We start from the raw sequence: 25,111 nt of genomic DNA on the forward strand, positions 1-25,111 counted from the left end.
ATACATTTCATTTCAGTATGGAGAATTGGGATGTTCTATATTTTGTTGGTGCTTGTGGATTTAATAACACGTTAAGCTTTGATGTACAATGCAGTTCTGCACAACTAAAAACAATCAGTTTAGTGTGACAATCCTATGCTATAAAGCAGGCTGTGTGTGGCTGGAATGAGTTAATGCTTTAAAGTATCCTTTGTCAGATTGTGAAGATCATTGGCTGTAATGCCGTAGGGAGCAGATGCTAGAGCCAGTGATGCAACTTATATTATTTACTTCCTACAGCCCCTCTAGTGACAGCCAGTGCTGATGAACAAAAGTAGCCACCCCCTCTTTTTTTTTTTTTCCTTCTGCTGGGTATGAGCTTATTCCCCTCAGACTTTAGCCTGTAAGTCATTTATCAGCAGCATTTGTCACCTTCCAGGCACTTAGAATCCTCGCTTGAATCTACAGCTAGATACAGAGACTACCAAAGCAACTTTCTTTTATTTATTTTTTCTGTATCCTTTCAGGAGCGATTAGAGGCAATGATGCGTCGCTCCCAAGAACGCAACCAGCAGCTGGAACAGAAGCAGAAGAGATGGTCCTGGGGTGGTGCCCTGGTAGCTGGATCTGGAAAAGACGGTGAGTGCTTCCAACCTGCATTGCAGTTCTTATGTCATTTCACATGCAAAAGGATACAGCTATATTGTTTGTGTTGGGGTGACCTATATCTGTATTGGACTAGTATTTTAGTTGGCTAGTATATTCCTCTATTTTATCCTGAAAAGTAGACTAGTACAACATACTATAGACCTAGGTTTTACTAGTGTTCTGTGCGGACTAGTACACCCTGTATGTTTGCAATCCTTGTAAGAATATTTATCAAGGAGTTAAATCCTTACAGCAGAGTCATTGATTCTCCATTAGCAGGCGTGCCTTGCAGTTGATGGGTTAAACTCTTGTGACTCTGCAAAAAAAGATAGAGGTGATGTAATGGAATCACGGTGCACAATCCTTTGATGTGAACAGTGTTAATCTATGGTTACTATTTTCATTATTTTTTTTTTCTTTTTTTCTATTTTCATTATTTAATCATATAAATGGCATCTAGGCTACTATTTTCAACCTCCTTTGTATTACTTTTTAAAAGCTGTAGGTTTAACTAGGCTTTTTATATATCATCTTTGTTACATTTATAACCTTTTATTTGCATATATAGCACAATGTATTTCTGTTTTAATGCAAAATCACGTATTCTTTCCCATTCTTGTCTTGCTCTGGTTTTGTGCTGTGCAGGTGACTCAGAAACCCCCCCACCCCCTGTGCTAGATTTTACTAGCAACACCCCTGACACAGAGCCTGTGACCTCTGCTGCCGCTGATGAGTCTTCCAATGGTATTTTTTGAGAACCCCAGAACCACTGTGTGTCTTTAAGTGTTTGATCACATCAACTTCATCATCAGCCCAGCTGTCTACCCTAAACAGTGTATAGTCTAGTGTTCACACAAGTGTACTGTGTGCCACATTGTACATTATTGTTTCAAATGGATCCAGAACATCATGCATGACATTGCTGTGCTGTGATGCATCCCATATCATGCTGGCCATCATCAATATGTGCTTTATGATTCCATTGCTTATGAAAAAAATCATTGAAAACATGGCTTGTGACATTGGTGACTTCATAGTTTTGACTTCACATTTGTGACTGTATCTACAGTATATTATATTGTTATGTATCAGCCTTTGAAATGAATTATAGTTGGCAACTAGACCTCATCCTTTGTGAAAGTTTGCTGAAACCTAGTCTGGATATTCGATTAACTGAAATATGCCCACCTCTGCAACTGGTGCTATCAGTGTATATATATTCATGACTCTTGACAGGTATAGCTCTCTGACCAAAGCATTATGGCAACAGGTTAGAACAGCCTCCTTGTTCAGGGTTCCTCAAGAGGTTGTGAGGTGTTCCTCAAGCTGTGGTTGATTGACTGCCCATTTTATTTTGTCCAATGTCACTTGACAGAGCCAGCAGCATGACACCAGTGATATTTTTAGCTGTGTGTAAAGGGGCATTCTTGCCCCTGGCCACCACTGCAAGGGAGGGCCTTCTTCCCACTGGCCACCACTATACGGAAGGCATTCTTCCCACTGGCCACTGCTGTAATGGGGACATCACTCCCACTGGCCACCACTGTAAGGGGAGGGAGACATTCTTCCCACTGGCCACCACTGTAAGGAGAGGCATTCTTTCCAGACCACCACTGTAAGGGGGCATTCTGACTGCCGCTGTAAGGGGGACCATTTTCCTGCTGGCCACTACTGTAAGGGAAGCACACCAACTATTGACTACAACTGTAAAGGGGGCATTCTTTTCAAGCCATCACTTTAATAGGGCATTCTTCCCACTGACCTCTGATAAATTGATTGTAGCAGGGGTTTCCAGAGACCTTAACATTATTTCAAGGGTTCCTTTTGAGAGTCTAAAGGTTGGGTATAGAAGGTTTAAGCCATCATTATGTTGCCACATGGTGGTACAAATCTATTTTTGTGTGCAGTGTTGCACTTTCAATGGTGCCTAATATTTTAAAAATTAGACTTTGGTTCTCATTTCTTTTGTTGAGAGTCTTCAGAACGAGGTTCTTCCTAATAGACCCCAGAAGTTAATTAAAGGGCTGTCTGGGAGTCCTGAGCCACAAATTACAGGACAATTAAGGCTTTCTAGATATTGGTTACCCTAGATCAGGGGTCTCCTAATATTTTAAATAAAGGGCCAGTTTATTATCCTTCAGACTTTAGGAGGGCCGGATTGTGGCCCGCAGGGGCAGTAAATGTCCCGGGCTCGGCATCAATGAGAATAAATATGGCCTCAGGTTTGGTGGTCAATAGGAGAAAGGAGCAGTGCCCCTATTAGTAGGGGGAATAGTATCCCATCATTGGTATCGGTGGAAGAATTTTAAGAATAGTGCCTCATATCAGTAGGAGGAATAGTGCCCCGAGGGCCATATAAAGACTAGCAAAGGGCCACATCTGGCCCTCGGGCCGCAGTTTGGATACCCCTGCCCTAGATCATATTTAAAGTGGAATTCCAGTCAAATTTGAACTAAGCCTAAATGTACTCCCACCCCATTCTACAACTATGCTTTTTATCCTGTTTAAAAAAATAAATAAATAAAAGTGCCTATGTTTTGCCTATTCTGAAATCGCTCCCATCCAGTCACATGATCGGCTCCCAGCGCCGACTTCAGGGGTAAAGGAGAGGCGGCGACAACGGCTGCAGAGTCTTGCCGATGATGCCACCCATAGGCTTACTATGGGGCATCCGTTAACGGCTGTCCCTCCTCTACACTAAAGCTGGTGCTCGGACCCGATCATGTGACTAGATTTGAGTTCCTTCAGAACGAGTAAGTATAGGCATCTTTTTTATTTTACAGGGTAGAAAGAATATTCTTATGGGGGTCGGAGTAGGTTTAGGTGTAGTTAGAATTTGACTGGCATTCCAATTAAACTGTACAGAAGCTTTACTTGTTTTATTATTTAGGGAGTGAATCATAGATTACCTTGGCACAAATACTTAGCAGTGTATGCAGTATGTATTTATGTATCACTGTGCATAAATCTGAGTCTCTGCTGTAGGTTTAATTAATTTTCCTTGTCAGGATTTCCTGCCTAGTCATAATCCCTTCCTCCATCCCCCATGACTTCATCTGTTGAATAATGTAAAACACGCCATAATATGTCAGTGGCACAGAATCCAGCAATCCGTCTACAGACATGTTGTCAAACTATGATACGAAAAAGGAAAAAAAAAATCTCCATCTGAGGTTTTAGAGCAATTAATGCATAATGTGGTATGAATGATTTTTGCTTAGAGTGCAGAGATTACCTCCAGCTAAAAAAAATCCTATACTATTTATTTTACCATATTTTACTGCCGTTATTTGGAGCACTATATAGAGAACGAACCAAGCCCAAAAAGATACTTTTTGCTTTCAGGCCCGGTAACACCATGGTGTAGACGTCAGTTTTTCTGCACATGTCCTCCCAAGGGCACAACAAAAACAATGGTTCTCTATGTGCCCTGTTCGCACACCGGGAATTTTTTCTGCACAGGAATCTGCAAAGTGTATGCAGTTATCTGCATGGGCAAAAAACTGACATGACATCAACATTGGTGTGAATAGGGGGGCATATACCTGGCATGCATGAAAACGTATGTCTCTGCAAGTGAAATCTGCGTGGTTTTCCCTTCAGTTCCCATCCGTTTTAATGCACGTATGGTGTGAACAAGCACTTATGGTCCCTGGTACAGTGATGACCTAATTGTGGCTGCAGCATAATAATTATTACAGACTTTTACATGTGCTGACAATTTACATAGCACTTACCATACTATATATACATACTAGGGCCAATTTAGACAGGAGCCAATTGACCTACCAGCATGTCTTTGGAGTGCAGGAGGAAACCAGAGTACCTGGAGGATAAAGACATGATCATGGGTGACACAATTGCATACAGCTTGTGCATTTGGAGCCTCTGTAAATTTTCGGAGTAGCCTTAATGACTCCCACCACCAATGATACTGGTTGTACCATGAAAAGGCTGCTATTTAGTCTTAAGCTTGCCATAGTTTCATTTATTTTTTTCATCCTTCCAGCAGTCAAACAAGGTGGATGGAGGAATCCCCCCCCCCCCCCCCTCCAAGACATTGTATTTTAATAGCAATGTCCACCCCTGTCAGGATATGCTGATCTAGAAATTTTTTCCTACATGTCCCTTCGACATAAGTTGAGCAAATGAGTATATTGTGACTTGGTTTTCCATGTGTCTGCTCATCAATTGGCCTATAACGTGCCATGTTGCTTACTGCTTTGCACTGCTTGGCAAACATTAAATTCTCCTATCTGAACACCATGGAGGCGGCCATCATGTCAGTTTATCTAATCTTCATGAGCATCCAGTCTGTCACTTCACACAGAGGCATTTTGTATCTTTGTGCCCCTGTCTTTGGAGTCAACTTTTAATGTTTTTAAGGTAAACTGAAGTGCTTGATTTCCTATGTATAGAGCTCCTCCTGTGTTTAGTCAATGAATATAATAAATTGCAGTATATAGACCCACAAATCTTGGGTTACCTATATGAGCGCCTCCTACTGATTAGAAAAATCATGATTTAATAGAATGGTAGCTTAGATCTGGATCTCCAAACAACAACCCACAGGCCACATTGGCCCCGCTACAAGATTTAATCCGGCCCGCAGATAGAATCAGGGGCATATCTTCAATGGTGCGCAGATTTGGGCATTCAGGTCATCAGAGGCTGTCTATGTTCTGCCTGCACTGTCCTCATTCCCATCCATGGTTTTTAGGACCATAAGTGTCCTAGCAACTAATAACATGCTTGCTCCAGCATTTACAGGAGGATTGGATTTTCTTTGTCCAGACCTACCCTGCCTCCCACCCTGTTGCTGCAGCCACACTGTTATGCCGGTCATACACTGTTTGAATCTCGGCCGGTCGAGCAGGAACTGGCAAGATTTGAACCATTGATTGGGCAGGCTGAATGTACCAAGTTGATCAATCGATCAACTTTGGTACAACCAGCCTTCCAGATTTTCTTGCGATTATCCTGTCTTCTCGTGTAGGGGGGTGGCTTGCCCCCCCCCCCCCGAGACCAGACAATTGCTCAGCAGGAGGGATTCCCCTGTCAGCACTGTCTGTGTTGATGGGAAATAGTTTCCTTTTGCACCATATATGGCCTGCCTAAGGCCCCTTTCACACTTGTTTGACTTGGGACTGCAAAGTCACATGACAAGTCGTACTGCATGAGTACCGTTCATATCTGTGCGACTTCAAGTAGTCCCTTCACTACTTTGGTCCAACTTTAATGTGTTTGAGGTCCAAAGACCTTAAGAATTACACAAGCATTGCTTCAAATCCAGTCAAAATAGCGGCAAAAGATCAAGTTAATTTTTGTTCGCACAAGTGTGAAAGGGGCCTAAGCCTTTCTTTTGTTATGGGAAATCTGATAGGGACACCGCTGTAAGGGGGAACTTTGGTGGGGACTTTGATGGAGGCACTGATCAATGTAAAGGGGGACACTGATGGAGACCCTGATTTAAGGAGGGGGCTCTGATTGGGACCCTGATGTAAAAGGGGGTTATTCGATTTCTAAAACTGTTTGTTTGTTTTTTTTAACCCACAAATAATTGTAAGATATATGAAGTGGCCCTTGTACTGAAAGGTTTGGAGACCCCCTGGCTTAGATGGTATATGTCTTCTATATCACTTTATATATTGGGCAGTAGACTTCTGCAGCAGGGCTGCTACATGGTAGTATTCTTAAACTTAAAGTTGTCTATGGCATTGCTGCTCAGTAACTCTTAACAGGAATGTAATATGGGCTGTTTAAAAGCAGTGTTTTCATTACATGAGTAATCTCTTACCTGAATGTCTGATACATCTCTCTGCAGCCTGTGACAAAATGTCATCATCTACTATGAGTCTGCAAAGGCCAGTGGACTCGCCAATCAGTAAGAGGCTCTCCGCTTCCACCGCAGCAATCACACATTCCCCTGACCGAGGCAAGTGTATCAGCTGCCCCCTTCTCCCTCCTGCCTATCCATCTGCTTCTTTCTTTTCCATATTTCCCCAGCTTTCCAAACAGTCATGCCTGTATTGCTTCTGGATTCTTTATCCTTCTCCATAAGCTGTCAATAAAAGTTCTGGTGTGCTGCTGTTTTTTCTCAGACACATAAGCAGTACAAACATCCATGAAAAAGTGCAAGCTGCATTAACTCATAGGAGCCAAGCTGTAGAAGTTAAAAGGAAGGATAAAATCTGATTGGTTGCTTTGGGTCAATGCTCTATGACTTGCTTATTAAATAAGCTAGAAAAAGGTAGATTTGTAGTCTGAAGATACAGTGCCTTAAAGTATTCATTCCCCTTGAAATTTTCCACAATGTGTCATGTTACAACCAAAAAGGTAAATCTATTTTATTGGGATTTTCTGTGATAGACCAATACAAAGTGGCACATAATTGTGATGTGGAAGGAAACTGATAAAAGGTTTTCAAATTTTTTTACAAATATCTGAAAAGTGTGGCGTGCATTTGTATTCAGCCCCCTATTACTCTGAAACCCTTAAGGCCCCTTTCACACTTGTGGACCGTTCAGATCCGCCTGTCAGTTTTTCAGGCGGTTCTGAACGGATGCCCCATGCATCTCTATGGATGCCCTATGCATCTCTATGGGGCATCGGATGTCAGCGGAGACATGTCCGCTGACATCCAATCCGATCCGGTCCGTCAAATCCGGACAGATGGAAACCCTATTTTCCATCCGTCTGGCGAATCGGATCGGATGAGAACGGACAGGCGGTCCGTTCTCATCCGATTCCCCCATAAAAGAGAGCGGGGATCTGACACCTCCATCTCCACACACAGAGCAGAGACGGAGCTGTCACCTGCCTGCTCAGCGGGGATCGGCAGATCGATCCCCCCCTGCTGAGCAGCACGGCTCTGTCGACGGAACGGAGCCATGTTAAAGGGGCCTTACTAAAATCTAGTGGAACCAATTGCCTTTAGAAGTCCTCTAATTAGTAAATAGAGTCCACCTGTGTGTAATTTAATCTCAGTATAAATACATCTGTTCTGTGAGGTTTGTTAGAGAACCTAAAGGCTAGCCATACAGTATACAATTTTCTGTACAATTTTCTTTAAATTTTCCTTCAACTACTTAGAACAAAGGCCTGCCTAATTGGATACAATTGAAAGTTTTTTGTTTTAGTATTGACCTCATATTATATGATTTTTGGTAAATCTAACAGAAAATTGTACAAGAGAATTGAACATGTATGGCCAGGCTAAGTGAACAAACCGCAACATAAAATCCAAGGAACACACCGGACAGGTCAGGGATAAAGTTGTGAAGAAGTTTAAAGCAGGGTTAGGTTATTACAAAATATCCCAAACTTTGAACATCTTACAGAGCACTGTTCAATCCATCATCCGAAAATGGAAAGATTATGGCACAACTGCAAACCTACCAAGATATGGCCGTCCACCTAAACTAACAGGCCGGGCAAGGAGAGTATTAATCAGAGAAGCAGCCAAGAGGCCAGGCCCATGGTTACTCTGGAGGACCTGCAGAGATCAGCAGGACAACAATTAGTTGTGTACTCCACAAACCTGGTCTTTTTGCAAGAGTGACAAGAAGAAAGCCATTGTTGAAAGAAAGCCATAAGAAGTCCATTTTGGAGAAGCCATGTGGGGGACACAGCATACATGTGGAAGAAGGTGCTCCGGACATATGAGACCAAAATTGTACTTTTTGGCCTAAAATCAAAACGCTATGTGTGGCGGAAAACTAGCACTACACATCACCCTGGAAACACCATCATGTTGTGGGGATGCTTTCCTTCAGCAGGGGCAGGGAAGATAGTCAGAGTTGATGGAAGATGGATGGAGCCAAATACAGGGCAATCTTAGAAGAAAACCTGTTAGAGTCTGCAAAAGACTTGACTAGGGCGGAGGTTCACCTTCCAGCAGCACAACAACCCTAAACATACAGCCAGAGCTACAATGGAATGGTTTAGATCAAAGCATATCCATTTGTTAGAATGGCCCAGTCAAAGTCCAGACCTAAATCCAATTGAGAATCCATGGCAAGACTTGAAAATTGCTGTTTGTAGAAAGGGGGTTCTACAAAGTATTGACTCAGGGTGACTGAATACAAATGCATGCCACACTTTTCAGATATTTGTAAAAAGTTTGTAAACCATTTATCATTTTCCTTCCACTTCCACTTCACAATTACGTGCCAGTTTGTGTTGGTCTGTCACATAAAATTTCCCAAAAAATACATTTGTTTTTGGTTGTAACATGACAAAATGTGGAAAATTTAAAGGTGTAAGAATACTTATTCAAGGTACTGTACATCCTATAATCCCAAAGACTTAAATGTTGTGTTGTGTTTATTTTTTTTCTTGTGCTTTTCTGGTCTGAATGTTATTTTTACTTAAGTCTTCCACATATGGTATCCTAATATGTCATGAATCTGTAGCTAGAAAACAAAAAAAAAAAAAACACATTTATTTATTTTTTTATGAATTTAGGAGAATTCTTTTATTAAACATCAGAAAGTTGAAGTTGCAGAATATTTATTGAAAATTAATTGAGTGTTTTTTTAAAGAGACAATAGAAATTAGACAAGTTTTAAGGGAAAAACATTTTAACGTTTATTGTCCTCATCAGGTAATGTAGTGTTCATGTTGTCTCATACTTACTCCAATGTTAGGTGCAATCTAACTGATTTCATGAGATCTCCTCTGCCTGCTATTTTAATTAAATCATCATTGGAGTACCGTCATCTGTATTTTTTATGCCTCAGTAGCAAGCTAGATTTGCACCGACCTAGAGTGGTAATACTTGAGTAAGTTGGCATTAGGGATTCTGGTAAGGCATCGGTGTACGTTGTTGCTTCAAAGGTAAAAAACAGGCAAAGAGTTATTTGTTTAATCTGGAAGTGACCTGGCTAGGCAGCTTCTAATGTACATCTTTTTTTGAGTAGGTACACTGGCTATTACAAGAAGCGTTTTTTCCTTTCTTCATTCGATTTTTAAGAAGTCACAGGCTGAGTTTATTATCATGGAGGCTCCTAAACATGTTCTGTTCTTAGAGTAAAGTGTATTTGTATTTTTCAGTTCTAGATAGGGAATTCAGTTTAAAGTGGGGTATGGATGATAAAACATTTTGTCAATTTTTGTATTGCAGTCTGTTATCTATTGGGGAGATTTCCCTTAACAACTTGTTCTGGGGACACAACATGACATCAGTTAAAATCACCAAAAAGTTAAGCGAAATACCCTTTGAAGCTATTGCCATGACAACAGGTAATCAAAAGATATGGGAAAGATATATCATCACTCTGACCTCTCCCGCAACACAGTGCTTGCTAAATATAAAAGTACTCTCAGTAATCCAAGTATAGATGACTCCCCACAAATGGGGACTTAAATATAGGTAGCAAACAAATACTAGTGGAAGTGCAGTGCTGTAAACATAAAAAAAGGGTTAAGTCAAGAAAAATATTCCAAAGGACTTGCAAGCACCTCTGAATAAAGTGCAAAGTGCTACAATATAAATAAAATACCAAAACTATATATGATAAATATATACATAAAGTATTCAAAAAATTGTGTCGCCACTAGAGGGCTTAACTAGAGTGCATTATTACAAAAAAGAGATTTACATACAAAGAGTGGGTGAATCTATACAGTCAATAAATTGGTGATTAAACAAATAAAAAGTCCAGATCGAAATAAATATTTTCAGTATAGACTGTGTACTGCAAATATTTAGATCAGGACTTTTGTTTTGTTTGTTTAATCACTGATTTATTATTATTATTATTTCAGGTACTTGTATAGCGCTGCCAATTTACGCAGTGCTTTATATATACATTACACTTTCACATCAGTCCCCGCCCTCAAGGAGCTTACAATCTATGGTCCCTAACTCACATTCATACATACATAGTAGGACCAATTTTATACAGGATCCAATGAACCTACCAGCATGTCTTTGGAGTGTGGGAGGAAACCGGAGTACCCGGAGGAAAGCCACGCAGGCACAGGGAGAACATGCAAACTCAAGGCAGGTAGTGTCGTGGTTGGAATTCGAACCAGCGACCCTCTTGCTGCTAGGTGCTAACCATTACACCACTGTGCCGTTATTGACTGTATAGATTCATTCACACTTTGTATGTAAATCTCTTTTTTGTAATAATAATAATTTATAATATAGTTCTTGTATTTTATTTATATTGTAGCACATTATTCAGAGGTGTTTGCAAGTCCTTTGGAATATTTTTCTTGACTTAACCCTTTCTTTGTTTACAGCACTGCACTTTCACTAGTATTTGTTTGCTACCTATATTTCAGTCCCCATGTGTGAGGAGTCATCTACATTCAGATTATTGAGAATACTTTTATATTTAGCAAGCGATGTGTTGCGGGAGAGGTCAGAGTGATATCTTTCCCATATCTTTTGATTACCATTTGGCTTTAGCAGGTTGGGCCACAGCAGCTGCTTTTAAAAAAATAAAAACTTAAAATAAATTGGTCACATTTTAAGTTTTTTTTAGTTTACTTATTCACAGTTTATTTCTTGCCGCGGGTGATTTACCATATCTTTCATAACAGGTGTCTCTAGAATAAGTTTTCCCTTTACCTCCTGTTGAACTTACAGCTGTAAATGTTGGAGTTTATTTTCTGTTCTGGTGTCAGTGGTCTCAAGGAGTAAAAGAGGGCGAATCTCCCTAAAGGAAAAACAGACAGCAATAAAAGCTTAACAGGGGTTCTAACCACTCCCAATTCTATACAACATAACAGCATTAAAGTGACCCTAAACTCTGATTTAAAAAGAAAAATCCTTTTTTAAAAAGTATTAACTCACAAAAGCGTATTCTATTGTTCTCAGCCTCCTCCAAATTCCTTTTTTTCTTTTGAGCTGGTGTGATCTAACTGTTAGAGGGAGGCTATGTTGGCTCCCCATGGCCCCACTGTATGTAAGAACATGGGAACGTAACCAACCTCTATTGCTTGCTTCCAATATGGGCTAGGAACTATGGATTATCGAATTTGTCGTGTGCATAGACTGCAACTATTGTGTACTGCTCGTTCCAAACAAAGTGCAAAAGCGCAGAAAAAGTGTTTTGGGAAATCAGAAGGTATTACAAAGAATCAGAAAGCACAGTAAGGACCAGCTTCATGAAAAATAGATTAGAGGGCCATTAAGTAGTAAATGCGTATTGATTATTTTTGGAGAATAAAGAAACTGGTAGTGTAGTTTAACTTGTGAGGTTTGATTCAAGATGTTGTTCAAAGTTCTGTCACTAGGTGGCACTCTGACATAGTTAGAATTCTTTGTGCAGTTTATACCAAAATTTTAGCAATGTGTTGGAAGCAGAGACCCAGTATATGGCCCTTTTTTATATATAGCATATTCTATTGATAATCGAACTATTGACCCTTTTGTAGGTCATGAAAAAATGACAAGACATCTACCCTTGCTGTATGTGTTTCCTATACATAGTAATTTTGTCTCGATTACTGCCTTATAAACATGTAAGCTGTGTACATGTAAGTTTTCTTGTATAAGGGCATGCCGACTGTGTGGACTTTAGCACTAGATAATAAAGAAACAGGCGTTAGAGGCAGTTCTCTAAAGAATAGCCATATATGTAATAAAAATAATATTGCTAAACACCATTTAGTGTATAGTCATAATTTATTTATTTAAGGGTAAAGTAAAATCACAGTTTAATTTTCTAAGAGACTCCAGTGATGAGATCTTGGATATGGACCGGTGCAACTGCAGTTAAAGGCTCACCTTGTTATATTTTGAATTAATTTATTTGAGGGTGCTAGCATAGGAATGTGAACACTCCTGTTGTAGTGGGAGAGGGCAAAAAGTGAAAACCAAGATTAGGACAATTTCGCTGCTGCCCCAAGATATACCAGACACCAGCGGGAAACCTATACTACCAGACTCTAGTTATAGAAGTATTACCTTGGAGTGGATTCTCCTAATTATCAGCATAAAAAACAATGATGATGTAAAAAGTGTGATAACCCATCACGGATGTTCAGCAATTGATGGATCTGACTATAAAAAGTCTACATGCAGTTGCATACGGTCTAGTTGCTTTGTATGTTATGAGTGCATATTGCACTGGCTAAGCCCTCCATAGACAATTCGACCCATGTATGGACAGGCTGAATGTACCCAAGTTGATTACGGTCTTACTGACGAGGATGCAGTGGCGTACCGTGGGGGGTGCAGGGGGGGGGGGCGGCCGCTCCGGGTGCAACATCTGGGGGGGCGCATCAAGCAGTGTCACTCTGTCTGACATTATACACAGTATCACACACTGTCTGCGGTTGCCGCCATCTTTAGGCTGGGAGATGTCCAGGGGGCGCCCTATGGATGAAAATGGCGGAGCTGGACTGTGCCTCACCTGTCCATTGGCATAGGGTGGGGTGCGGCGCATGTGGAAATGTTACAAGCCAATCCCCGCCTGTGCCGCCTCTCCTCACAATCGGCTGCATGTTCAGAAGAGCTCAGTCAGCTCAGCGAGTCAGCAGCCTGGCACTGTCACAGAGTCAGTAATCATTCATCTATCTATCTTTCCCTGTTGTCGTGACACTCATCCAGCCGTTGTGAGAGGTGAGGTGAGACCGTTGTTTCTGGAGTGATACACCAGGCATCTGGGGGGTGGGAGCAGCCTGGACTGGAGAACACTGACTGCAGACTGGCAGGAATGGAGGGAAGAGGAGGGGGAGGGGAGCAGCCTGGACTGGAGTGGAGAGCCCTGACTATGTATAAAGTAGTGCAGTGTGTAGTGTAGTGCAGTGGACAGTGTAGTGCAGTGGGCAGTGTAGTGTAATGGACAGTGTAGTGTGTAGTGCAGTGCAGTGGGTAGTGGACAGTGTAGTGCAGTGGGCAGTGTAGTGTAATGGACAGTGTATTGGGCAGTGTAGTGTAGTGGGCAGTGTAGTGGTCAGGTAGAAATCAGGTAGGTCAGTGTAAGGGTCAGGGCCGTGGACAGGTAGGTCAGTTTAGAGGTCAGTGTAGTGGCCAGTATAGGAATCAGGTAGGTTAGCGTAGTGGACAGGTAGGTCAGTATAGGAATCAGGCTGGTCAGTACTATTGTAGGAAGGGACTCGGGGAGTGCTAAAAGTCCGCAGGTTTTGGGGCGCAAATTACTTGCCTTGCCCCGGGCGCTGACAACCCACGCTACGCCACTGCGAGGATGGCTTTCCCCACCCCACCTCGCCAGGAGAATACATTGGCTTGGTGGGAGGAATTTCCCTGTCATCACGGTCTGTGTTGATGGGGGAATTGAATGGGAACCTGCAGTTGAAGGAAAGAAATTCACTCCATATATGGCCTGCCTATGGCTAACAATAGAGGGACTATATTTGGGATCTGGCATGTAAGTACAATTGGCTTATTTTACAGCTTTTTGTTCCATGTATGGGCAGGGAGTTTTTAGAGGAGGTGATCTACTGATTTACTTCTCTACAACCACTCTGATGGGTTTTCCTCGCTCAATCACTGCAGGCTATAGCCAGCACCACCGCTCCGTGTATTTTGATGGTGGGGAAATCTCCCCATTGTTAGAATAAAATAGCTCAGTGAGGGGGATGCTCCCATCTACCATGGATGGGGTAATTGAGGAGTTGTCCCTTTTTTTTTTTTTTTCTTTTTCAAACTCCCAGGTTGGAAAAAAATGAGTCCTCTATGGGCAGCTCTAGAGTGCTCCATGAAGTTGTAAGGTCAGCTCTGTAAATACTGACATTTCTCCAGAATGTCAGAAAATGTGCTTCCAGCTATCAGGGCAATTGTAATGAATAAGTCAAATTGAAATATTTTCATTAAGCATATACCATATTTTCCAAATTGATTTTCTGCCTTAGATATCAGTTTAATAAATGATCTACATTCTCTTTGTGCTAAATAGCATTCCTCTTTACTCGGAACAAGTAGAGTACCAGACCTAAATTCAAAGAAATACTAAATTGGCTTCTGTTTTTGTAGCGTAAGTATCTTTGGCACGAGACAGGTGACCTTGCAGTACAGAGTAGACACGTCTCCCTTACTTAGGTGTGTCAAAGTGCTTATTGTTGTTTGGTGCTGTGCAGCAGACTGGAATGAATGTTGGACTCAGACAGCTTGCACAGGAGCCAAAACTGCAGTGCATTTTTCTAGACCGATTAAAGATCTGCTGTGCTATGAATTGCAGCCATACTGAAAGTATTATTTCACTGTAAAAGTGATGGTCTCCTGTATAGCCATTATTGTATATTACAGAAATCTATGGATACAGAATCCCTACTCCTAGTGCACCCTGTATTTGAGAAAAAAAGAATACATCAACTTTTTCTTTTTTTTTTGCAATATATGCCGTACTGGCGAGTTTCCCTTCACTTCCTGTCCACTAGCCATGACAGGAAGAGAGAAGAAATCCCTCTAAAGTAAGGGAAATACCTGGTTGTCACCAGAACTAGTGATTTCCCATCTATTCCTGTCCTGACGACCTAAAATTTGGGAATTTATTACTTTTGCAGGATGTGAAATCCGCAATGGCAGCCTCCATGGTTTCCCCTAGGATAGGTTTCTTTAATTATGTACTGTGAACCGGCGGTATGGCAGGTATGTAAGGTGAAGGCTAAGCGCTTTAACTAATGAATATACAGTTGGGAAAATTATTTTTTGATCCCCTGCAGATTTTGTAAGTGTGCCCACTTACAAAGGAAAAAAGGGTCTATAATTTTTATCATAGGATGTTTTTTAAATGATAGAGACAAAATATTAACCAAAAATCCTGAAAAATCACATGATACAAATGTTATGAATTGTGTTAGAGTTCAGTGAGTAAAATAAGTATTTGATCCCCTACCAACCAACAATAATTCTGGCTCCCACAGACTGGCTACAGGTGCACAGATTAGTCCTGCCAATTTAAGAAGGTGCTCCTAACGACAACTTATGTGTATAAAAGACACCTGTCCACAGAATCTCTTCTATTCAAACATCACAGTCATGGGCAAGACCAAAGAGCTGTCAAAGGATGTCCGGAACAAGATTGTAGACCTGCACAAGGTTGAAATGGGCTACAAGATCGTCAGCAAAAAGCTCAGTGAGAAGGAGACAACTGTTGGATCGATTTTTCGCAAATGGAAGAAATACAAAATAACCATCAATCTCCCTTGGTCTGGAGCTCCAGGCAGGATTTTGCCTCATGGAGAAAGGATGATCATGAGAAAAGTGATGGATCAGCCCAGAACTACTTGAGAGGAGCTTGTGAATGATCTCAAGGCAGTTAGGACCACATAAATGCAGTGAAAAAACTATCAGCGCAAAGCCAGGTGATAAATAAATGTGCGTGTAAATACAATATCCAACAAATCAATGTGCATAAATAAACAAATAAATCCGGCTGCATACACTAATCGTGTCCACACCTCGCAATCAAAAGCCTAAAAAATCAAAACGTGATGCGCCAGATGTGCACAAAATAGGTGATCTCATGAAAACAATATGATAGGTGATCTCATGAAAACAATATAGTGTCCATATAAATAGGTGCTACAAAATAGTGAATGATGTATCCAAGTGTCCAAAGGTAAAGCCTCAATCCCGTGAGAGTTGATAAGGAAACACCAGGTGTGTCAAATCCCTTCACCAGTAAAATTGGCCTCTCACCTTAACATCAGACCCAAACGGGCCAGCATAAGCATATAAGGGGATAAAAGACTCCACAGATGACTCTCCAGCCTTCACCTCCGGAGGTCGCCAGGACATAAAATAAAGATACAAGGCAGAAATCTAGAAATCATATACAAACAGAGAGCACTAGATTTCTGCCTTGTATCTTTATTTTATGTCCCGGCGACCTCCGGAGGTGAAGGCTGGAGAGTCATCTGTGGAGTCTTTTATCCCCTTATATGCTTATGCTGGCCCGTTTGGGTCTGATGTTAAGGTGAGAGGCCAATTTTACTGGTGAAGGGATTTGACACACCTGGTGTTTCCTTATCAACTCTCACGGGATTGAGGCTTTACCTTTGGACACTTGGATACATCATTCACTATTTTGTAGCACCTATTTATATGGACACTATATTGTTTTCATGAGATCACCTATCATATTGTTTTCATGAGATCACCTATCTATTTTGTGCACATGTGGCGCATCACATTTTGATTTTTTACAGTTAGGACCACAGTCCCCAAAAAAACCATTGGTAACACAATTCTCTGCCATGGACTGAAATCCTGCAGCGCCCGCAAGGTCCCCCTCAAGAAGGCACATCTAAAGGCTCGTCTGAAGTTTGCCAATGAACATCTAAATGGTTCAGAAAAGGATTGGGAGAAAGTGATGTGATCAGATGAGACCAGAATTGAGCTCTTTGACATTAACTGGACTCACCATGTTTGGAGGAAGAAAAATGCTGACTATGACCCCAAGAGCACCATCCCTACAGTCAAGCATGGAGGTGGAAACAATATGCTTTGGGGCCGTTTCTCTGCTAAAGGTACAGGCCGACTTTGCTGCATTGAGGGGCCATGTATTGTAAAATCTTGGATGAGAGCCTTCTTGTCTCAGCTAGAACCCTGAAGATGGGTCGTGGATGGGTCATGGATGGGTCTTCCAGCATGACAATGACCGAAAACATACCGCCAAAGCAACAAAGTGGCTCAAGAAGAAGCACACTAAAGTCTGGGAGTGGCCTAGCCAGTCTCCAGACCTTAATTCTATAGAAAATTTATGGAGGGAGCTGAAATTTCAAGTTGGCAAGCGACAGCCAAGAAACCTTAAGGACCTAGAGAAGATCTGTAAAGAAGAGTGGACCAAAATCTCCCTCCTGAGATGTGTGTAAACCTGGTAACCAACTACAAGAAACATTTTACCTCTGTGCTTGCCACCAAGGGTTTCTCCGCAATCATGTTTTGCTTGGAGATCAAATACTACTTTTACTCTGAACTGCAATTCAATTTATAACATTTTTTTCATGTGTTTTTTTACAGGATTTTTGGTTGATATTCTGTCTCTGATTTAAAATACACCTATTCTAAAAAATGTAGACCCTTCATTTTGTTGTAAGTGGCAAACTTACAAAATCTGCAGGGGATCAAATGATTTTTTTCCCCATTGCATATCCCCTAGGTACATTAGTTGGAGCACTTGTCCTTCATATAGGAAGTAAATTTATTTGTAAAATTGAATTTTGAAAATGTAGCCAACTAACACATAGCATTACTGAAATTGATTGCCCTTTCATTTATATGTATAGATCATCCTTCTTTTCTGTTTATTTTCATCAGTTGATTTTGTTTGCCATTGTCTCATTTCATTTTTTTTGTTTTTGCTTTGTTTTCTTTTTTTTTCGTTTTTAACGTTCATTTGCTTCCATCCTTCAGCCCATCGTTTGTATCTTAGTCCCATGGAAAATTTCATTGTTACTCGACTGCTGACTCCAACGCACTCTTCCTTATCCAGGAGCAGGAGTGCAGCCGTGCTAAACGAGTCATGTCATTCCATGTCAGGTAATGTGCGAAAGAAAATTGAAGTGATTAGGTGAACAGCCATGAGATCATAACCTTTAAAGTAAATGTGGGAGACATGTATGCTCTCTAGGTCATTCCAAACATTCAGTCTCGTTACTCCTTAAAGCGCATCAACCATGGTGGTGGCTGCATTATTTTTCTTTTTTTACTTTTTCACCTAGTGAATTTGCCAATTTCAGTCCTACAATGACAACACACTCTCCCTTCTGTTTTAGGAGAGCAGAAACCTGAAACGACTATGAAGCCCCGCCCCTCTTTTATTGTCAATAACTTAGGAGGTTGTGGTTCTGTAGTTCTCAGAGAACAATGTAATTAAGAACAGTCAGCATAGGCAGAGAACACTGGAATTTCTTAATGGACACAATTTCTGGCAAGATCAGCAAGTATTTTTTGGACTCCTTAGGCAGATATATCAAAACACTTTTAATTATATATTTAACAGACTAAAAGGGACCAAATAAGTTAAGTTTGAGAGGGTTTATATACACTTTAACAGTGTTTTGAGCAAGGCATTCATTTCCTATATAGATTTATCTGCCAACTTGTACAGGCAAAAAAGTGTGTCTTGAGAAACCCCAAAACCATGGCATGCTAACGCTTATGGTCTTGAAGTGCATTGGGCTTAAAAACTAGCTTCACCAATCTACTTAGCATTGCCATTAACTGTTCATATGATTTTTAGTTTCCATTGGCACAATGGCTAAGCGATTGTATGATTGCTTCTCACACAAGGCCATAATTAAAGGAGTCTTGCTTCTGCCACAAGATTCCTTGCCATAGCTGGATCAAAATTTGGCTGATTCAGCAGGTACTGGATACATTTTGATTGTCTCCTGCCATTTCCGCTCTACACAAGTCTGTCTCATGATCTAATTTTGTTCATTATCAGATGCAGCCAGTCGAGGGAGTCACTACAATGGCACAGCTGGAAGGATTCCACAATGCACTTTTCTTGTGTGGATGGGGGAATCTGTTCGTTTTTTTTTTTTCAGCTAGGTTAAGCTATGGGCAGCTTTAGACTACAGTCACGAAGATCTGAATGGCAACAGTAGTTAGGCTAAACTCTTTTAGAAAGGAATCCAAGGGAAATTCAAAGCACAAGAATGTGAATCAACTTGCCTAAAACCACACAACTATTACAAATATCAAATTTTAAAGTAGCCAGACTTCACTAAATGAACAATGTATAGTGAACAACTAAACAATAAAAGTTGCACTGTCCCTTTTAATGCAAAAACCTCAATAAATAGATATAAATAATAAAATAATAAAAGTAATTCATAAATGCATCAAATTTTAACTAATTCATAAAGAGCTTTTCAGAAATAAAGTGCTTTTCAAAAATACATAAATATACACAATTTATAATAATTATGGTGCGTATAAATGAAAAGTCCCAATGAATGAAAATTCAGTTTCCCAACAAAGTGATCAGCTTCTGGATGGACATATGGAGAAAAAGGTACCACCGGGGATAAATTGCATGCCACAGGACCACTCCACCAGAAAGGGTTAATAAGCTCCCTACCTAATGGATAGATTCCACACAGAGATAGATTCTACACATTAAGCGCCTTGCTGCTCTGCACCAACTTGTGCTCTGGTCTCAAAAATGGCCAACCCTGCAGTCTCTGATGCACATGCTCCATATAAAATAAAGTATAGAAGGGACCAACATAGTGCAATATGTATGGCAAATGGTTTACTAAAATAGGGAAGTACACTTACATCAAGCTTCAGGCAAAAACCACATGATCATGAATGGCATAGCACACACACCACCGGAGTATCCTCCCGGTGTGCGTAATGACATCACGTGTGCATCCCTTTCCAACGCGTTTCTCCATCAGGGCGAGCGTCAGGGTAACAGTCAGCTCTGTTCCCTTGACGCTTGTTATAGAGACACATGTTGGGTGGGGCCGCACACGTGAAGTCATTCTGCACCCTGGGAGGATACTTATTAATCTTAGGAGCTTATTAATCCTTTCTGGTTGAGTAGTCCTGTGGCACGTCTTTTATCCCTGAGGTTACCTTTTTCTCCATATGTCCTTCCAGAACAAAATGCCAAGTTTCATAAATCCTAACTGTGTTCCTTCGTAAAATCATACCTCTTTGTATGACCTATTTTAGGTGACAATATACAACTGATTATAAAACATAAATTCAATTAAGACTAAACTTGACATTAATTTGTTTAATGATTTTAATTAAAAGATTACTGCACAGTGTGTTTGACAGAAGTAGGATGATTTTGTAACTATTACTCTTTCTGCATTCCAGTTTCTCAAACACACTGTTCCAAAGCACCCTGCTTCTCTGTCTTGTCTTCCAGAGTCTCCTGTCAGGGTAACCGAGAATTTCCTTAGATTCTATAGGTCAACTTCTTATCATTGTCAGAGGAAGTTGAAGATCAGTGGGAAAGGAGAAGGGCTTGTGTTTAATTTAATGGCATAACTTAGGAGTGCCACGTTTTTACAACAGTCTTTTTTTTATTTTATTTTTTCATCCCTAATTAACCTTCCCAAATAGTCCCTAACATACCAAATCTTTGCTTTTTGAGTTCAGATCCACTTTAAGATGGAGGGTAAGCTACATATGCAGTTGATTTATTCAATTTTCCCATTTATTGCTTTCATTTCACTTTCCAACCCATCATTTTCATTATTTGTTGTAACTTATTCATATATTTATTAACATTTCTAAAAGGGCCAGTAGAACTAATCATTTCTTTCCCAGCATGAAAATTAAATTTCATACAAAATTGTAATTTGTTTGTAAAAGTAGCAATATACCAGCAAGGTATTTAACATTTAGGTTTATTTAGTCAAGAAACAAGTGCAGTAATGCAGAACAACCAATCAAAATGTACCTTTGTTCCTTAACTATATATTTTATTGTATATTGTTTTTTTTTCTTTTCCTGATTGATTGCTTTATTCAGATCATGGTAACACTGTCTTACGAAGTATAGCTTAAAACTGGGTTAATGGCAGAAATTTATTGGAGTGTTGGAAAATATTTCCCCTTACAATCAGATCTTAAATTACCATATTTTTTTTATTAGATTTTTGGTTAGCTGGGTTTACTGGCCCTTTAGCTTTTCCGTGCCTACTATTAAGCAATCCATGCAGAAAAAAATTGCGTCTAGGAGTCCTCAAAAATGGCTCTTTGGGAGATGTAGTTAGATTTAATTTTAAGTGTCCAGAAAAAAGCATCTCAAGTATTATTTTCAGTTGTATTAGTATGCAGTGCTGAGGACATTTTATGAATTAAAAGAAAGAAAACTTAACATTGTCCATCCGTAATTGCTGTACATTATTTCCTTTTTTTGTCCTTCTGGCGTTCTGTTAGTAAAAGCTGTTAGGTTACTTTATTTGCATCCAAAATCAGTATCATGGAAGCATAGGTTTACTAGTAAAATATGCAATATACATATGTTTCTAAAAGTTATTTGTCTGTAGGACCTTCTTCTGGTGGATAGTGACCCTATGTTATACGGTATAGGAATTTAACATATTCTTGTATTTCCCCTTTCTTCTTCTGCTGTAATTTTCCCACTTTACCATCTTGTGTTCCTTGCCTTTACACTGTAACTCTTTAGTCTATCATGTGTGTCCTCGTGTAGCCCCTGCTAGTCCTCTTAAATCTCCCTACAAGTCTTCCCCTTCACGGAGTACTGAGCGGAAGAAGACCCTGCCATCCCCTAGCGCAACAGATGGAGCAAAGACACCAACTACCCCAGAGTCACAGGTGAACCATTTTCTATTTGCTACTTTCATTTCACCCTGAAACATCTAACTTCTATATGTCAGAACACTGCAAGTTCAAACATTACTTTTCAACACGCTGTCGCAGCTTGTCCAGTTGTCTTGTTTGGGCCACAGCAGAAGTGCTATGTGTACTTGTGAACATCCCAGCTGCTTTTCCAGCTGAAAATAAATGCATCACCTAAAGCTATATAGCAGGCATGTCCAACCTGCGGCCCGGTACCTCAGGCAATGCGGCCCACTGCCCCCTGACAATTTTTTTTTTGCTGGGGAGGAAGGAAGTCCGGTCGGGGGCACGGCCACATCAGCTGCCAACTAACGGTAGGCAGAGGCTGCCTCAGAGGGAAGGGGAGGGGGGGGGGAGCGGAGCATGTGCAGTGTTTCTGACTCCTAACACCATGACCACTTCAAATCACTGAAGTGGTCATGGTGGTTAGAGTGTTCCTTTATTATCGCTCAGAAGAAGTAAACCTCTGTATACTGATTCCATTTCATTTGATCATCCTCTAGTTGTGTAAAATTAGTGTGAGGGGCGTGGCGGCGCGGGAAGGGAGCAGCTGCATTTTATTACTTATATACCTTAACTATAGAACATATTTTAGATGCGGCCCGAGAAAATTTCTCGACACTCAATGTGGCCCAGAGAAGCCAAAAGGTTGGACACTCATGCTTTATAGCATAATGGTACCTAGAGAAAATTATTGCAGGTAAAATAATTTTTTAAATTATTTTATCCACTGAAAATTAACAGACATGGTCTCCTCTTAAATTTATACTTTAATTTATTTTATCATATATGGTATAAAAATATGGTTTCTTGACTTCAAGCCTGATTTCAATTGTCTGCCAATATCTGTAATATGTTCAGTTCGGGCAGATCAGTGGAAATGGTTCAGGGTGTTGTCTTAATTGTGTGATTCTTTTATAATGGCTATGCTATGAGGTTAGGCATGCCTATTTGCTGTTTTCATGAGCATGGCAACAAGGTTTACCACTATTTCCACCATCTGATTTTCATAGTGAGTTGACAGCCAGTCAGTACCATGCCCTGTTATCTGTGACTCACCCAACCAGCTCATGTATAGAATTATTAGATTACAGTTTTGTCAGCTCATCTGACTCTTCTCACATCTGGTCTTTTTATCAAATGTAATCAAAGCAAGGACCAAAGGGCTTAATGAATCTATTTGCTTTATCTTGGGTTTAGAAATTTGGTCAATTTTAAATGTTTAGTTTATGGTTTGTACTAAGATGAAGAGTAAGGTTGGGTTTAAGAACTATGTTTTATAAAGTTTTATTTTAAAGTTGTAGGCCAGGTCCGAGTAATTGATGAGTTACCCAGGTTTATAATTTTGTGTGCTATATAATTTTGTTTTATTTATTTTTGGGGGGTAGGTGTGATCACCATTTTGCACGATATATGCTCTTGAATTGATAAAAAGGAGGCTTGTGGCAGGAATTAATTTTATACATGTCCCTGTATAGTGGCTATGTGAAGTTTTTGATTGGTAGTTCAGCCAGCAGCCTGTCTACATGTGTGCTTTCTTGAATATTCTGATCGGCAGTAAGTGGTGTTTCTGAATGCCCTAATATAGATTTACTACGATGAGCATTTTTGGTCTTTTTTTTTAGGAGTACTTAGTGTAGTAGCTAAGAGCAACCAAGTAAAAATTAATCTTGTCTGAGTTAGACTCTGAGAAGAGTGATTTCTTATTAGTCCGTATGGTGTACTGCGTTTTCAGGAAAAATCTGCATTTCATGGTCTCTCTCACCTGAGCAAATAGAGCAGAACCTTATATTCGGCTTAGAGCATGTTTTAGCTAAAAAAAATTGTAAATCATTAAGGCTTTCCGATTGTAGTATCATAAAAAACAGAATATAGAAATAGTTTATTATTTTCGACCTAACATTCACTTCATAATCGTTCATTAGTAGACATTTCCTGTTTTTGCCCTTTTACCATATTTTCCTTATTGGAATTTAGACAGTTATAAATTTTAGTGCACTTTTACTTCCTCCATATAAGATTATATGGCTGTCTGTCTGAGCAAACATGTCAACTGTCACCTGATCCAGGGAAGATCAGGCGGCTGCATCTGTGGATTTTTACTCCCTATCCAGGTGAGAGATTACCATATATTTACTGTGAAAAGATGTTCAACCTGTGTGATTATGCTAAAATGTAATTTTACATTTTATTGCGTGGTTAATTTTCAACTGTAATCTTGACCAGTTTGGGATTTATGGTTTTAGATTAACTGTTCTTTTCCCAAGTGCTCCAGATTTAGTTTGGTTTTCTAATTTTATAGCCTGAAAAGGTAAAGAAAGAAAAACGGGCTACAACTCCTGTACAAGCCAGTACCCTGGGTTCTCCTCTTAGAAGATCTGAATCCCCTGCAACCCTGTCCAAAAGGTCATCTTCTCCAGCAACACCAAAGTATGATTTCAGATAGAACACTATGGATGTATTCTGTTCTTCTCTGCTAGACCTTATATAAACCTTTCTAGAGATTTAAATAGAAAAAAATGCTTCTTACAACATTCAATGAATGGGAATATTCACTTTAGTCATCAGCTACTTGAGAAGCCAACTCTGGGCAAGTTGGATAGAGTGAAGAAAAGTTGCCAAGTCACTTTTGTACTTTCACCTCTTTGTCACACCATAACACACAAGGTGTCACCAGGAGAGGAAATTACTTGAAACCTTCTCAATGCAGACACACATCAATAAGCATTTGACAGGGGTTCTAACTCTACTCTTTAAACATTACTATTAATGTCTCCATTAAAGAGAGACTTTACTTCCTGTTCCAGTTAAAAAAATAGACCTGATGAAGGGCATTTATGAAGCTGTGGTGTGGCTTCAACATGGTCATATTGCTGCTTTAATGAAAGTATATAATATACACTATACATTTACAAAGGTGCTTATTGCCCTGCTGCCTTTAGGACAAGCTGGTGGAGTGCTAATCAAATGGAGTTTGTAGGAAAAAAGAGAAGAGCACTGTAACAGTTTCTCCTCCAATCAGAGTCTGCAGTGTAAAGCAGAGGGAACTCTGTAGGATACCATCGGTTCAATACTGCTGCATGCGTTTTGTTAATGGGTGGCAAAATGCAGATTGTGGTTATGAGTGTTACTGTGGAGTATAGTGATATCTCCATTATTAAAATCTGCAGAGTAAAATGAAGAGGGGGCTTATTCCAGCACATTGGAAAATTGAAATGCTAACATA

The 25,111-nt window shown here is 40.2% G+C and overlaps 1 protein-coding gene across 11 annotated transcripts in view; it reads left to right on the plus strand.

Moving 5' to 3' along the window:
- The window catches only part of MAP7D2 (MAP7 domain containing 2), a 291,288-nt gene that overhangs the window by 206,992 nt on the left and 59,185 nt on the right, over window positions 1-25,111 (plus strand). For 3 of the 11 annotated variants that reach the window (XM_082246120.1, XM_082246124.1, XM_082246123.1), the window contains exons 4-9: window positions 507-618; window positions 1,273-1,371; window positions 6,452-6,562; window positions 17,966-18,091; window positions 21,713-21,861; window positions 24,188-24,315. In XM_082246120.1, the coding sequence (XP_082102246.1) occupies window positions 507-618; window positions 1,273-1,371; window positions 6,452-6,562; window positions 17,966-18,091; window positions 21,713-21,861; window positions 24,188-24,315 (725 nt within the window). Of the gene's footprint in view, window positions 1-266; window positions 383-506; window positions 619-1,272; window positions 1,372-6,451; window positions 6,563-17,965; window positions 18,092-21,712; window positions 21,862-24,187; window positions 24,316-25,111 lie in introns of those variants that run through there. The other 8 variants (XM_082246130.1, XM_082246122.1, XM_082246125.1 and 5 more) reach the window with 8 other exon arrangements.

Source organism: Pelophylax lessonae (assembly GCF_965119305.1).
Source record: "Pelophylax lessonae genome assembly, chromosome: 2".
Classification (NCBI taxonomy): domain Eukaryota; kingdom Metazoa; phylum Chordata; class Amphibia; order Anura; family Ranidae; genus Pelophylax; species Pelophylax lessonae.